We start from the raw sequence: 15,968 nt of genomic DNA on the forward strand, positions 1-15,968 counted from the left end.
GTTGTTGAGTGCTCTCTCCTCTCCCCTGCAGCATGTACTGGCTGGCAAACGGGAGATCACGTGAGAGCTGTTTGAAAATAGGTAAGTATACAGATCTTTCTTATGTAGGTTAGTTAGCATGGGAAGGGGGAGGGAGCAACTTTAAAAGTAGTTAGAATGAAGCTAGAATTCCACTTAGCCAGAATGTTTGATCTTTCAGGCCAGTGGATGTGGTATATGGACGTCAGAGAATCAGCAGGACAGCCAGGAATTCGGCATTTCCAGGAAGAGTCTATGACACTGTTTGTGCTGGTCTCCTTTAATACTGCAGGGGGCGTGGCTTTTCGTAGTAAAATGGGCGTGATCCATAACAAGAAGAGGGCGTGTCACATAACAAAGGACCGAGAGCACGTCTTCTATGGCTGCTGTGCTTTGTTCGGGGACGTATCGGCTGTGTGCTCACTAGCTGTAATCACAATCAGGCTGTAAAATGAGGGATGAAAAGCTGTTTTATGGGGGACATGGAGGAGTAGCATGCAGAGGGAAAGGGGCGGGGCTTGTTATAAGAGGAGGAGCCGTCCTAACACGCCCACCTCATTAGTGAAAGGGGCCGGATTGAAGTGGCTTTCATTGTTGAACAAAAACAAATAAGAAAAGCACACGGGAATCCGATCGGTAATCAGTGACCTATGCAGGGAATGTATAGAGAGATCAGAGCCTTTGGGCCGCACATCTCCGGACCCGAGCAGCCCATCCGATCTCTACATTCCGAGGCAACACAGACGTCTGAGGGCGGAGCATTCCATGCGGAGGTGTATCCTAGAGAAGGCTGTCATAGGGGGATTTTTCTGAGGGGCGGGCTATCAGAAGAAGGCGCGGCTGGCTAGCAGCTGTCACTGAGAAAGAGGGGGCGAGGCCGAGACGCTTCTGTCAGACGGAGGGGTGTGTCTTGGGGGGCGGGTCCCTCAGTCAGGGCGGGGGGAGTGAGTGCTTGGCTCCTGGATGCCCGCGCATGCGTAGATGTTTGTTTTGACTGAAAATGCCGTCGGTTTCGAAAACGGCGCTGAGCGGGTCACCGCAGACCGAGAAACCGACTCACTACACGTAAGTGTACGGCACGGGGCGGGCGGGTCGGCTTATCCTCAGCAGCTATTGCAGCTTTTTTTATTTGTTTATTTATTTTTTATTTTTTGCAGCAGCAGCCAAATACAATGATAGCTTAACGGGGAAATGGCGCCACAGCTGGTGTGGTGTCCGTTCTCTCTCCGTGTGCAGGCGGCGGCTCCCCGCTGCTCCTCCCGCTCCGTTGTCTGTCTGTGTGTGTAGTCGTTACGTCAGTGTCGTAGCGTAGCTCTCCCCCTCACACAGCGGAGCGGCGCCTCAGGTTAGCGCAAGACGTGTTGGAGAATAACGCTGCGAGCGGTGGCGGCTCATTCCTGGACACTCAGCCTCCTCCTCCTCTTCTCCATGTAAATAAAAGGCCGCCGGTCCCCTCATGTCTCCTTCCCGCCTCCTCACCCCAGGGGGCGACGAGGTGTACCCCCCCATTCTTCCCTACGCTGCACCCCCAGACAGGAGGAGTGACCTCGCTCCCTACAGACCCCATCCATCCCTATACTTCTCTATGGGGGCAACTCCCCCCCCCCCCCCCACAATACCCCAATGGGGTCACCTCACCTCCAGTACACTACAGCAAGACCCCGTTCACATCTGTGTGCTGAAACGCAACTGCTCAGAATGCCAAAAGCGCACGTAAAATAATACTGACGCGTTTTGCATCTTTGTGTAGCGGGAATGCATTTTGTGCGTTGCGTATCGGGTGCTCTAGTCACTTAAATAGGCTGCCCCACACACAACAAAGACGCTCCAGAACCTTTTCCCGGATTTGGAGCGTAACATCTTCCTTTTTTTTAAAATTTTTTTTTAGCGCACATCTAAAAACCGCGCTTGGGGTGCCATTAAGAGCCCTTTCACACCGTGCTGCCTAGGGCATCAGCAGTAAAGCGGCGCTGCTGTACTGTTTAATTTGCTATTTATATATAAATGTATTTGTTTATTTTGCTATTTAGCTGCTAGCGGGGCAGTTTTAACCCCCCCCCCCCCACTAGTGACCGAAAAGGGGTTAAATCCACCTGCAAAATGCTGCTGGAGCGGCGTTTTGCCAGCGGTATCGCAGCGCTGCCCCATTGATCTCAATGGGGAGCAGCGGTGGAGGAGCTGTGAGTTCACCGTACCTTCACCGCTCCAAAGAAGCTGCTGGTGGGACTTTTTCTGACACCCTGTCAGCGCACGGCTCCGGTGTGAAAGCCTGAGGCCTTTCACACTGGAGTGCATGGAGCCGCTGTTTTAGGGTGTTTTGCAGGTTCTATTTTTTAACGCTATAGAGCCTGCAAAATGCCCTCGTTGTGAAAGTGAGTTTCCAAAACGGTTGGCAAACGTGTTTTTTTTTTCCATGTTCTGGAAACGCCTTGTGTATGAATGGAGCCTAATGTCTGGTACATAGGATGAGAAAATCGGACAAAAGATACCGCTTTCCAAGCACTCGTAGGATAATTTGATCTTCACTATGCAGTTTTTCGAGAGCCGATCTCCGCAGTTTTCATGTATGATACCAGATCAGTTCATTTTCATTTAATCAATACAGATTTCATCCGAAAAAAAAAAAAAGTGATCAAGACCGCACATGCTTGGAAACAAAAGAATACAATACACCACTTCTGAAGTTGTATTCTGTCGGGCGAGAATTTTCGTAACTCTAGTAACCTCTTCATTTTCAAATGAGACCAGCATGCAAAAAAATAAATAAAATGGATGACAATTCGTCCGATGTCCTCATCGTGTGTACAAGGCTTTAGTTCTCTTTAACCATTCACATCAATGCACTGCGTTTTTAAAAGAGGAGCTCCAGGCTCCTTCAGAAAATATTAAGTCTTCAGCTACAAATACTATAGCTGCTGACTCTTAATATTTAGGACACTTACCCATCCGGGGATCTCACAGTGTCCTCACCCAAGCCAATTTTTTTAATCAGCTCTTGCCATCTCCACTAAGGGAAACCAGCAGTGAAGCCTTACGGCCTCACAGCTGGTTCTCTACTGCACATGTGCAAAGTGCGCTGGGCTCTGAATGGGAAGGAGGAGGGGGCCGAAATTGTCAAAACGAGGTACCCGCTTCTCTCCCCCCAAAAGCTGCCAAATGTGACAGAGGGGGAAGCAGACAAGCAGCCACCCTTTTGTGTGGCGCTCTGCTTTAATGCATACTAGCTCATTATGAGTTACTTACCTGAGATTGAAGCCCCCGCAGAGGTCCTTGTTCACTGCCCAGGCAGCCGACATCTCTCCCGGGGGTTACCTCCGGGTATCGCGGCTTCGAGCCGCGATGACTTCACTGCTGCGCACGTACGTGCCCTTGCTTCAGTTTTCTTAACTGTGCATGTGCCGATGACGTCGGCACATGCAAATACAGGGATATCTCCTAAACTGTGCAGGTTTAGGAGATCTCCAGTGTAGCTACAGGTAATCCTAATTATAGGCTTGCCTGTAGTAAAAAGTGGTTGTAAAGGGTTTACAACCACTTTAACACTAGTGAACCTAAAGGGATTGTAAACCTTTACATATACCCAGTGAAGTGACTGGCCTCAGTTGATAAAAAGATTAAACAAATTCTCCTACATGGCTTATACCTGTTTATCTGCCGCCCCTCTCTCTACAGTCTTCAAAGTGCAGAATTTATAAAGCTTGACAGAGGGCTGAAGTTACACTCTGCAGAGCTCAGTGAGGAGAAGTCTGAGAGCTAATTGGAGGGAAGAGACGCCTCCCCCTCTTTGCACAGCCCATAGTAACATAGCTTAGGCTGTCAATCTGGTGGCGGTCCCTCCGTCACCTTTCTTCCCTTGGTGTCAGGAAAACTTGTCCAAAGTGATTAATGCTGATGCCAGAGTAACAGGGCAGCAGACAGAAATGACATTTAGTGCTCTTTATTGAGACAGGTACACACTATAGCTATGCTTTTTTCATATTTCATATCTGGGTTTTACAAACCCTTTAAAATCCCAGTATGCATTTTTCAAAAACGGATATTGCATTTTTATCACATTACATTAACATTTTGGCTGCCGTCACACCTGAGCGTCATGGTTTTGCACATTTTGTTACAGCATTTGAGTCTGGGACATGAAATATAAACAAAGCACATCTGTCTATAGTGTGCACTTGTCTCAATTAAGAGCACTAAGTGTCATTTCTGTCTGTTGCCCCATTCCTCGGCCATCAGCATCACTTCTGATGAGTTTTCCTGACACCCAAGAGAAAAATGGTGACAGAGAAAGGATCTCAAGCACACAGCCTGTGATTGACAGCCTCAGCTCTATTCATGTGTGCTGTGTGTCCCTTTTCTCCAATCAGCTCTTCTCACTGAGCTCTGCAGGGTAACTTTAGCTCTCCACCTCTTGCTTTCTGACAGCTCGAACAATCTTTATAAATTCATGCTATTTGAAGGGATGTAGGGAAGAGAAAACTTCAGATAAACAGGTACACATTTCGTAGTAGGATTTGTTTCATCTCTGTATAATACCTGCAGCCAGTCATTTCTCTGGGAATATGTAAGGGTTTACAACCACTTTTTGTCTTAGATTATAGAGAACAGTATCATCTGTGACGTCACTTGTTGCTGTGAGGACATAGCATCTTAGAAACCTGCATAAACCTGTTCTTTAGGCACACCAGTGTAATTCTCTGCGGTCCAAAATGTTGCAGTCTGCTCCATATGAACAACAAAAAAAAAAAAATCTCCAGCCCCACAGACATTGAGTTACAAGTGTCTTCAAGTTTAGGTGTTGTGAGGGGTTAGCTCGGCAGCGGGTGTGTGTGACCCCCTGGATGGGTTCACAACACAAAGTCAGGCACAGCAGACAGCGGTGTAGGTTAAAAAAACAAAAGATCCGGTTTATTTATGCTACATGCAGTGATACATATAACAGCCAAACAAAATAAAACAAGAAAATAAATCCTGGTCAGCTTGACCTCTAACTACACACGTAGACTCCCTGTCTAACAACTGGGTGCAGCCTTGTGCTGTACCAGTCCCTGCCTTTGTTGTAAAGGTTTTGCCACACAGGCGTTAACTCACCGCACAGTACAGGTGACACACTCCCCAGTCTATACAACACAAAACTGGTTCCAGGATGGAGCATCTCCCTATGCATGCTGGGGTTTTTTGTAGAGGTCTTAATGAGCCCACTTACTACAGCTGGGCTCATTAACTCTTCCCCTCTAATTGTAAAAGTCTGCATAAAGCCTGAATCTAGGACACACATATTTCCCATCCTGGATACAACCAGGTGATTTTACCTGCGTGCTGCCACAGTATGAACAAGCACTATAGAGAATAATTGATTTATTTCTGTTTGAGCTACAAGCTACAGAACACTCCGATGTGAATGCAGCCTTAACGCATTGCATTTATATTTTGCATGTGTTTTCAATGCATTTTGATCCCTGGTCGCCTGATCAAAAAATTGACATGACTCAATGCAGCATGGTGCAATATGGAAGGTGTAAATACGATAAGTGCAGCATGCAGCACTTGATTTATTTATTTATTTTTTAAACGCAGTGCAATGATGTGATGATGTGAACAGTTACAGACAAAGTGTTTCTAAATGCAGTCCCTGCATTAAAATAAAAAAAAAAAACTTTTTAATATCGGCCCTCCCCAGCTCCCCCTTAAACACCTGCGTCTATTCTCAACCCAGGACTGGCCTGTATGCAGCGGCGCTGTTGTCTGTTCCTAGTTTCACAGAACCGGATAGCAGCGGAAGCCACTAGCTGTCAAATTCTGTGAGGGAGGGCAGGGCCAAGCAATGCTGTGCGAGTCTATGGACACACACGGCCCAGCTTGGGAGCAGGTACTTGGAGAAGAGGAGTAGCAGAGCACTGGCCATTGCACAAAGCAGGTAAGCATAACGTGTTTTTTATTTTAGGAAAAAAATAAATGTAGCTTTACAACTGATTTAAAGGGGACAATTTTGCATGCGCTTTTGTTGAACTTGAGAGGGGTGTTTCTAAAAAGTGCATAAGTGTGAGCAGGTGTTCTGCATTCTGGAAAACGTCTGCTTACTGCATCATCTGTGTATTTTGTGCCAATTGCACCTTCCAATAAAGTCCATGATCGTGTAGAAAAAACACAGTATGCTTTTTATAAGTTTAGCAGGTGATCTGGGAGGAAAACGCACGTAAAACAAACATTGCGTTGAATTTTAACATATTAAAAAAAAAAAAAAAAAAAAAGAGCAATCTGTGTTTTAAAACGCAGTGATGTGAACAGATTCTAACATACATTAGGGGCTGGGTTACATGGGTGTGGAGGGATGTGCAGCATGAAAAATGAGTGTCTGTATCGATCAGGGATGCCAGAAAGTGTACACCTGTTTACATGTGTACAGGGATGGAGTGGCCTGGATTCAGACACAGAGGTGTACATCCATCCCTGTACATGTACAAACACAGGGATGTGCGGTTTCCAGTGTCGCTGATCTGTACCATATACAATCACCTGTGACTCCCAAGCACAGAGATACTCATTGTACAACTCTCTGTAGGACCCCTAATAGCAAAATAACTACTCTGCTGCATGCAGCGCTCCTCCCCACTCAGCAGGCATGTAAGGTCTCGTTCACATGGCTGATTACTTGCATGCCCTGCGCAGGGATGTGTGTTGCTGACATGGGGATGCACAGGTGTTGCATGCTTCTTGGTACCGACTGTCCCATAGATGTCTATTGGGGCACACGGCTACACAGACACAGCTGTTGTATCCCAATTGGACATCTGTGTGGGTGCGTGTCCCTGAACTTTCACTGGTTGTGTTCATGGCTGTACACCTGCACCCGCATGGATGTCACATTGGGACACAGTGGCCATGTCTATGCAGCCACATGTCCTAGTAGACAACACCTGTGCAGCTTCGTGTCAACAAAGCACGGCCCTGCACAGTGCACACAAGTAATTAGCCATGTGAACAAGGTCTAAATCCAGCATATTTTTTTTCTTTTTTTTTCTTCCCTCTCTGCCTCCATTCTTGCCTAGGCGAGGATGATGTCAGCCCTGCTCCAGGAGCCTGGAGGAACCAGGAGACATTGGCGTCCATACAGTAGCTGAAGGGGTAGCTTGGGGAGGGGGCTGGCTGCAAGAACCTGGAAAAGACAGCCAGACCCGATGATGTAAGGAAAGAAGATGGCAGCATGGGACTCAGAATTCTGCAGTGGATCACACCAGGGATTACTGAGCATGTGAGTATGTTACTTGAAAAAGGTAGGAGGGGGTTAAAAGTAAAATTAAAGTGGAACTGAAGGCATTTTACTAAAACTTGCGAGCAGGCAAGCTAATTATTGCAAAAGAGACATGCTATGTCTCTCTGCAATAAAATACACCTACCTACCTACCTACCTACCTGCCTGCCTGCTTGAAGTATTATGTGGCATGTAAACTGAGCTAAAAATGGCCCCTGTGCTGTAATGACTGACCATTCTCATGGCACATTCTGAGCCAGCCAGTGAAGATGCCCAAAGACCTGCACCTGGCATGAGCCAGGGAGAAGGTGCTAGCTATAGACCCCTTTGCTGTCTTTGGGAGAGGAGGTAAGTTTAGTGAATTTCTGCTTTACCCCTTGCAGGGGGAAAATGGCTAAAGTTATTTTTAAGCAAAATGTAAATGCCAAGCAGGTGATCTGCTTTTGTGCAAACCCCCTGCTCCCCACCAATGTAAGTGGCTTTAAAAAGTTATTTGTAAGCAAATAGATTACTTGCAAGAAAAAACCTACTTGCCTCAATCCTAGCCTAAAATACTTCTGGGAGGCACAAGGAATGCCACCGTGCCTCACCGCTGCCTCCTGGGATACTTGGGTGCTAAAAACTCCTGTGAGAATGCACTATTGCAGTGAGCTAAAATGTATTCTCATGGGATTTTAAGCTCATGGTTCAGTTATGACACCGGCCATTTGATAGCTTAATAGTACGTTTGAGAGCACAGCCAGTGTGATGATTACAGTACATTCCCAGGACTTTTATTTATTTTTCTAGGTATGCTGTAACATGCAAAATCAGTAGCTGGGGGGGGGTGTGTACACATGTACTATTTCACCACAACAAGAGTGTTACCCGCAGTTAAAGCATTCTCTGCATTAAAGTGGTTGTAAACCCTTGCATATACCCAGTGAAGCAACAAGCCTCAGGTAAAACGGAGATCCTTCTCCATAAGTTGTACCTGTTTATCTGCAGTCTTCACTTCTCCATGCCCCTTCAAAGTCCGAAATTAATAAAGCTTGTCTGAGTTGTCAGAAAAAGGGGGGTGATGAGCTGAAATTTCACTCTGCAGAGCTCAGTGAAGGGAGCTGATTGGAGGGAAGGGCCCACCCCCCCCACAGAGGAACAGAGCTGAGGCTCTCAATCTGCTGGTGCTCACTTCCTTGTCACCTTTTTTTTTCTCTTTTTTCTCTTGGTGTCAGTAAAGCTTGTCAGAAGTGATTCCTGCTGATAGCAGAGGAATGAGGCAGCAGACAGAAATGCTCTTAATAGAGACAAGTACACAATATAGAGGGATATGCTTTGTTCTTACCGTATATACTCGAGTATAAGCCGAGATTTTCAGCCTCTTTTTTGAGGCTGAAAGTGCCCCCCTCGGCTTATACTCGAGTCATCGCTGTCTGCCTGCTCGATCAGCGTGTCGAGCAGACAGACAGCGGACATTCTACTCTTCAAACGCCGCGCCTCCGCCTTCGTCTGTGATAGGCGGAACACTGAATTTCCCAGCAGCCTGTGTTCCGCCTATCACGGACATCGTCTCATCCTCGTACTACGGACGAGGATGAGACGATGTCCGTGATAGGCGGAACACAGGCTGCTGGGAAATTCAGTGTTCCGCCTATCACAGGCGAAGGCGGAGGCGCGGCTTTTGAATTTTAGAATGGCCGCCGAGGCGCCGACGAAGAGCGGCGATCCTGGCAAGGCACGGGACGGAGGCAAGGCAAGGCACGGGACGGAGGCAAGGAGGCAAGGCACGGGACACAGGCTCGGGACACAGGTAGGCTGGACACACACACACACACACACACACACACACACGGACACACACACACAGGGATGGATGGATGGATGGAGACACACACACACACAGGGATGGATGGATGGATGGACACACACACACACAGGGATGGATGGATGGATGGACACACACACACACAGGGATGGATGGATGGATGGACACACACACACACAGGGATGGATGGACGGACACACAGGGATGGACGGACACACAGGGATGGACGGACACACAGGGATGGACGGACACACACACAGGGATGGACAGGCATGTCTCACCCTCGGCTTATACACGAGTCAATAAGTTTGCCAGTTTTTTTGGGGGTAAATTGGGGGCCTCGGCTTATATTCGGGTCGGCCTATACTCGAGTATATACGGGTATTTTATTTCTGAGGTTTACAAACACTTTAGGCCCAGGTTCACACTGATTCTGTGTAGAACACATGTAATTTGTACAGGATTCGCAGCACATTCCTGTGCGAATGGCATGCGGTGTCGCTGGGGTTCAATTTTATTTTTTATTTTTTTCCACAGCATTCACACCAAACTCATGCAGGACCCTTTTTTTTTTTTTTTTGTCCCCAGCAGGATTGAATCCGATCCTACTAATCGCACTGCATTTTGTAAACTGATTTCAGGGTGTCGTTAACTTGACATACACACTGCAATTAGTTTGAATGAACGGGTTGAGATTTTGATGGATCCGCAGTAAGGCTGGGTTCACACTGCTGCGGCTAGGAGAACCGGATGTGATTCGCATCGCACTGCAGTGCAAATCACATCCGATCTTTGTGCGATGCGAGTTTAGCCATACAGATAGTATGGCTGAATTCGCATCGCACCCGCCGCAAACTCGCACGGGACCCTTTTTTTGGTCCGCAGCAGAATCGGATCGCATGGGTGTTCACACCATGCGATCCGATTCCTGTCCAAGTTTGCAGATCGCACTGCAATATGCGAACTGATCTGGGGGTGTCATTAAGGTTTCACTGACACTCCCAGCAGTCCGCATAGGGCAGTGTGAACTGCCGGCGGGAGGCATGCGATGCGGGAAAACGCCGCAGATTTGCGGCGTTCCCGCATCGCTCCGGTGTGAACCCAGCCTGAATCTGCACCACATCTAGTTTGAACCGAGGCCAAAGCCCCATACACACTATCAGATTTTCTGCAGATTTTTGTCTTCAGATTTACCAAAACAATGTAGTGCAAGGGCCTGCCGGATTGCCTACAAATTGAAACTCCTAAGGTTTGACCTCATATGGTTTCGGGAAAACTGAAGGGAAAAAATCAGCAGAAAATCTGATAGTGTTTATGGGGCTTAAGGTAAAAAAAAAAAAAAAAAAAAAAAAAAAAAAAACCTTTCCTGTGCAGCTCCCTCCAGCCCCCCTAAATACTTACCTGATATTGATCCAATGCTGTGCCAGAGAGCAGCAGCGTTGCTCTCCTTCTCTCTCCTCCATAAGCTCAAAGACTGCAGTGGGAACCATTGGCTTCTGCTGCTTTCAGTCAAAGCCAATGAGCAGAGAATGGGAATGCAAGGCTGAGCTGCAGTGCATGTGTGTCTATGGGGAAGCGAGCCCTCACGTCTTCCCCAATAGCAAGCACTTGCTGTGAAGGCAGACACTGAAGAGGAGCTGCAGAGAACCCCAGAAGAGGAAGCTCAGGGCTGCTAAACCATTGCACAGAGCAGGTAAGTATAACATGTTTATTTAAAAAAACAAAACAAGAAAACAGAACTTTTACAATCGCCTTGAATATTTGTCTGCTTTAAGATTGTAGTTTCCAGCTACAAAATACAAGTGTTACATTGTTTGCTGGAGACCAATGATTTGATGCACATGTAGATCACATCTGATTTTTCAATTTTCCTGAGCATGTTCTTGCAGATTTATCATATGCATTTTGTGAAGGATGATTGGCTGGGCAAATATTAGAAATCGAATGGTCAGTCAGTTTGCTCATCAATAATTTTCACTAACTACTCTCTTGAGGCCTTGTTGTTTTAGATAAATGTCATGCCTCAAGGTATAATAATAATAATAGGCTATAATATTAATAGACTTTGTTATTCATTGCTGTGAATAGAGCTCACTTGATGTTTGGGTGTTAATTATATTATATGGTGTTTTTTATGTGACTGCACCTTATAGCGATTATAAATTCAGTCCAGCTTTTGTTGATTCTCTTATCAGTCTATTAGCAGCATCTCTTTTCTTTACTTGGCTGAAAGAATGAAAGGTTAGCACATGCACTTATTACTGAAGGCCATTTGAGGTAAACTGACAAGTGTGGGCATAAGAGATTACAGCACATTGGTGGTGAACATTAGTAATTGCAATTTACAACCCTTTATCTCGGGGGGTGATAACATTTCCTGATGATGTGAGCTGCAAAGTGATGGAAGGAGATATAACCACCTTTGAAAATACACCTGCACAATGTTTGATGTCACTTTACATCTGTACAATGCAGGACTGTACACAAAATCATGCACATTCTTCCAGTGTGTTTGTAAGCACACTGTGGTGCCATTCAAGGACCCCAATGCACATGCATTGTAGCGCATCACAACACATTATATCTTCCTACCATGCGTTGGGCAGATCTTTTTACAGCAGCACAACACACAAATTGTACTTTTTATTAGGTTGATAATTAGGCCATATAATTATCAACATCTATCGATCGATAACAACATAAACAGTACATTTTTACTCCATTGATTACCCAATTCAGGGTTGCATTTTAACATGCACTCTGTAGATTTTTACCAAACTTTTTTCGCAGTTGAAAATCGATTGTTCAGGCTCAAGAAATCCGACATGGTGGTAGTTTTTTTTTTTTTTTTTATTTTTTTTTTTATTTTTTTTACCATAAAACTTTGCATTTCAATAAAATTGGCCCACTAACGTTCTGAAAGTCGAAAGATCAAGATTATTACGCTTATCTAACCTTGTATGGCCAGCATAAGGCTGGTAAGGATGGTCACATGCAGGAACCTATATCAACAAATACCAATTCTGTGTGGTGTAGTCATTTCATTGAAAGTATTTGGTCATTATTTAGTTTTTTTGTCATTTTATGCCTAATTCCTATCCTAGTCAGTTATTCACAGCATTATTATACCTGGCTTTGAATTGAAGAATTTGGAAACGTCAAATTCTTTAGCAGTTATCATTTTTGGTTTTTCCTTGTCACAGGTATTTGAAGGAATTTCGGACCGAGCAGTGCCCGCTGTTTTTACAACACAAATGTACCCAGCACAGACCCTTTACCTGTTTTCACTGGCATTTCTTAAATCAACGGCGTCGCCGACCCATTCGAAGACGTGATGGGACATTTAACTATAGCCCAGATGTTTATTGTACAAAATATGATGAAACCACAGGAATGTGTCCAGATGGGGATGAGTAAGTTTATTGCTGTTCAGCTTGTGTTTTTAATCTTATATAAACCTATACATTTGAGCTGCACGATTCTGGATAAAATGAGAATCGCAATTTTTTATTTTTTTTTGCTTAGAATGAAGATCACGATTCTCGTGGTGTAACATCACGTTTCACATTATACAAAAAAATTGGGCTAACTTTACTGTGTAGTTTAGTATTTTTTTTTTATTATTAATTGAAAAAAAAAATAGCTTTTGAGAGGCCGCTGCGCAAATACAGTGTGATATATAAAATATTGCAACGATCTCCATTTTATTATCTAGGGTCTGTATGTGTGTGTATATATTTAACTATAATGTGTGTGTTTGGGGGTTCTAATAATTTTCTAGCACAAAATACTATGTGTTTTTTTTTTTTTTTTTTTTTTTTTCTTCCTTATGTAAGCAACAGCTGTCAGAAAAAGGTTTATTCTTTAAGTGGTTAAACTGACCTCATTTACAGACTGAAGTTCATTCCTTTTGATCTAAAAGAAACTAGAGATGGATTGCGTCCCTTTATTGCTGTTGATAAACTATTGCTTTTTTTTTTTTTTTTTTTTTTTTTTGACAGCTCTGTTCAGCTCTGCACTTGTTTAAAATAAACCAGGGAAATGCTGTGTTAAGATTATGATGGGGGGGGGGGTTGAATGGCAATCAGGATTTTTTAACAATTAATCGTGCAGCTCTACTATACAGTATATGCTAAATCTATTTTAACCACTTCCCGACCGGCGCACGCCGATGTACATCAGCAGAATGGCACGGGCAGGAAAATGGGCGTACCTGTACGTCCCTTTTAAATTTGCCGCCCATGCCATTGCGAGCGTCTCCGTGCGCTCGCATGCTGGTCGGGACCCCCGTGAGTCCGGTCGCGGGTCCCGCGGTCTCGATCGCCATGGGCATACCCGCAATCCTCTCATGGGGCGGCTGAACTAGGAGATGCCGTTGTAAACCGCATCTCCCAGTTCTGCCTAGCAACCTGATCTCTGCTCCATGTGATTGGAGCAGAGATCAGTGTTCACTAAAAGAAAGCCCAGCCCCCAACAGTTAGTAACACACCCCTAGGAACACTTAACCCCTACACTGCCACCCACTGGTTAACCCCTTCACTGCCAGTGTCATTTACACAGGAATCGGTGCATTTGTATAGCAGTGATTGCTGTATAAATGACAATGGTCCCAAAAATGTGTCAAAAATGTCCGATGTGTCCACCATAATGTCGCAGTCACAATAAAAATCACTGATTGCTGCCATTACTAGTAAAAATAAAAATGCCATAAAAGTATCCCCTATTTTGTAAGCGCTATAACTTTTGCGCAAACCAATCAATAATCGCGATTTTTACCAAAAATATATAGAATACGTATCGGCCTAAACTGAGGGATGGATATATATATATATAAACTTTTTTTTTTTTTTTTTTTTTTTTTTTTTTTTTTTTTTAGATATTTTGGGGGGATATTTATTATAACAAAAAGAAAAGCGTTTTTTTTTTTTTTTTTTTTTTTTTTTTTTCAAAATTGTCGCTCTATTTTTGTTTATAGCACAAAAAATAAAAACGCAGGGGTGATCAAATACCACCAAAAGAGAGCTCTATTTTGGGGGAAAAAAAAGGACATCAATTTTGTTTGGGAGCCACGTCGCACGACCGTGCAAATCTCAGTTAAAGCGACGCAGTGCCGAATCGCAGAAAGTGGTCTGGTCTTAAGCCAGCAAAATGGTACGGGGGTGAAGTGGTTAAAGGGAATCTGGCATGAAGCTATACCTATGTCAGCAGCTTCAAAATAACCTTTCACCTTAACAACAACTTCACTATCCCAGAACAAGAATCCAGCTCTTGAACTGGGGAACAACTGCTTACATCTGAGGCTTCTCCCATAGATGGTTTACTTTTGTAGCATATTACCTTTTAAAAGGAATCTATTGAATAGAGATATGAGAGCTGCCGCTCTTGACTTTCTTTTAAATTGCAATCTCCAGGACTTTTCATCCTCTGCATTTCACAGCTAGCGAGTTTCTGACTGGAGCAAGTATGCGCCCAGTAAAATGTTGGGACACCTTTTTTATATGCATTCATTTCACTGACTTGCTAAATGGTGAATCAAGGGTAAGTATGACAGTCCATCAGCTTGCATCTTCAAAATCAATTCAGCTTCTATGCAGTGGGTATAGAAAATAATCACATTTTTTTTTTTGCTTTGCAGCCTGAAATGAAGACGCCCCTTTTTTTATTAATTTTTTTTTAATTTTTTTTATCCACTCAGTGCAATTTATAACATCCTATTATTACCTTCCAACATGACAATTACCCAAAGCACACAGCAAAAATGACTGCACAGTGGTTGAAGGAGAAAAAGGTGAATGGCCTAGTTGGAACCCAGACTTAAACCCCATTGAAAATCTGTGGAATGACTTGAAGACTGCAGTCCACAAACAGTCACCAGCAAAACTGAACTTGAGCAGTGCTACAAAGAGTGGGCAAATATTGCAAAGTCTAGATGTGCAAAGTTAGTAGAGACAAATCCCAACAGACTAAAGGATGTAATTTTAAAGAAAAAGGTGGTCCAACAAAATACTGACACAAGGGGGATGGTCCTTTTTCCAACTCAATGAGTCTGTTTTTTAACTTTTTATATTTTTCTGACGTGGATGGTATAAGTTGCACTGAGTAAATACACCTGGATAAAACAAAAACTGTCCGTCTTCGTTTTGGGCTACAAAGCAAAAAAAAAAGTGATTATTTTAAAGGGGGTGATTCTTTTCTATACCCACTGTAACTTACATACTTCTATCCGTGCAGGTTGTAATCGCACAAAGTTTTCAAGAATACTGTGTAATAACACACACTTTAAACACACTTTTCCTAGCTCATGATTATGCATTTAAAGATGGCACAGCTTACCTTTTTTATCTTTTGTTTAGTAAACTGGTGTATTTGGACTTCTACACTGTGAAATCAGCTGTGTTTCAAACACTTAGGCCTCATGGGCATTAGGGGTGTACAACATAAATTTATTTATTTATTTTATCCAGAAAGTGGAGTTACCCTTTAAACCTGATGACAATGGCCACCAGTAGGGTTTATGTTTATGTATGGTGTGCACATGTAAACGTTAGCACAGACGTGTAGAAGCAGAAACTGTGGCCTTGGACACAACTTTGTTGCTGTCAAGTTCATCTGTGTGAATGGGTCCATAGCCTTCTATACTGCTATGTACAGAAAATACGCAGAAAACACATCTGGACACTGTTTTTAACATTGTGTGTATGTGCCCTGAAAATTCTAATTTTTTTCCACATCTGCATGCTTGTTCCCTGACTTAGAATGTATTGAGATAAGGTAACTAGCAATGTCAGGAGGTCAGCGATGGAAGCCCCTGTATTTCTTTTGTTTATAGGTTTGCTTTAAATGAGGAAGGCATATGGACCTCCACTAAAATATACTAGCAGTGACTCAGAAGCATAT

General features: G+C 44.0%; 1 protein-coding gene across 2 annotated transcripts in view; it reads left to right on the forward strand.

Annotated features, from left to right (window-relative positions):
- Positions 1-962: 962 nt before the first annotated feature.
- UNKL (unk like zinc finger) overlaps positions 963-15,968 on the forward strand; it is a 180,745-nt gene continuing 165,739 nt past the window's right edge. Inside the window, exons 1-3 of one of the 2 annotated variants that reach the window (XM_077449088.1) lie at positions 978-1,083; positions 7,065-7,267; positions 12,275-12,484. In XM_077449088.1, the coding sequence (XP_077305214.1) occupies positions 7,212-7,267; positions 12,275-12,484 (266 nt within the window). In that variant the 5' untranslated portion in view covers positions 978-1,083; positions 7,065-7,211. Of the gene's footprint in view, positions 1,084-7,064; positions 7,268-12,274; positions 12,485-15,968 lie in introns of both variants that reach the window. The other variant, XM_077449087.1, reaches the window with a different exon arrangement.

The sequence above is a fragment of the Lithobates pipiens genome, unplaced genomic scaffold (assembly GCF_037356315.1).
Source record: "Lithobates pipiens isolate NorthernLeopardFrog02 unplaced genomic scaffold, aLitPip1_a1.2 Scaffold_22, whole genome shotgun sequence".
In the NCBI taxonomy this organism is placed as follows: domain Eukaryota; kingdom Metazoa; phylum Chordata; class Amphibia; order Anura; family Ranidae; genus Lithobates; species Lithobates pipiens.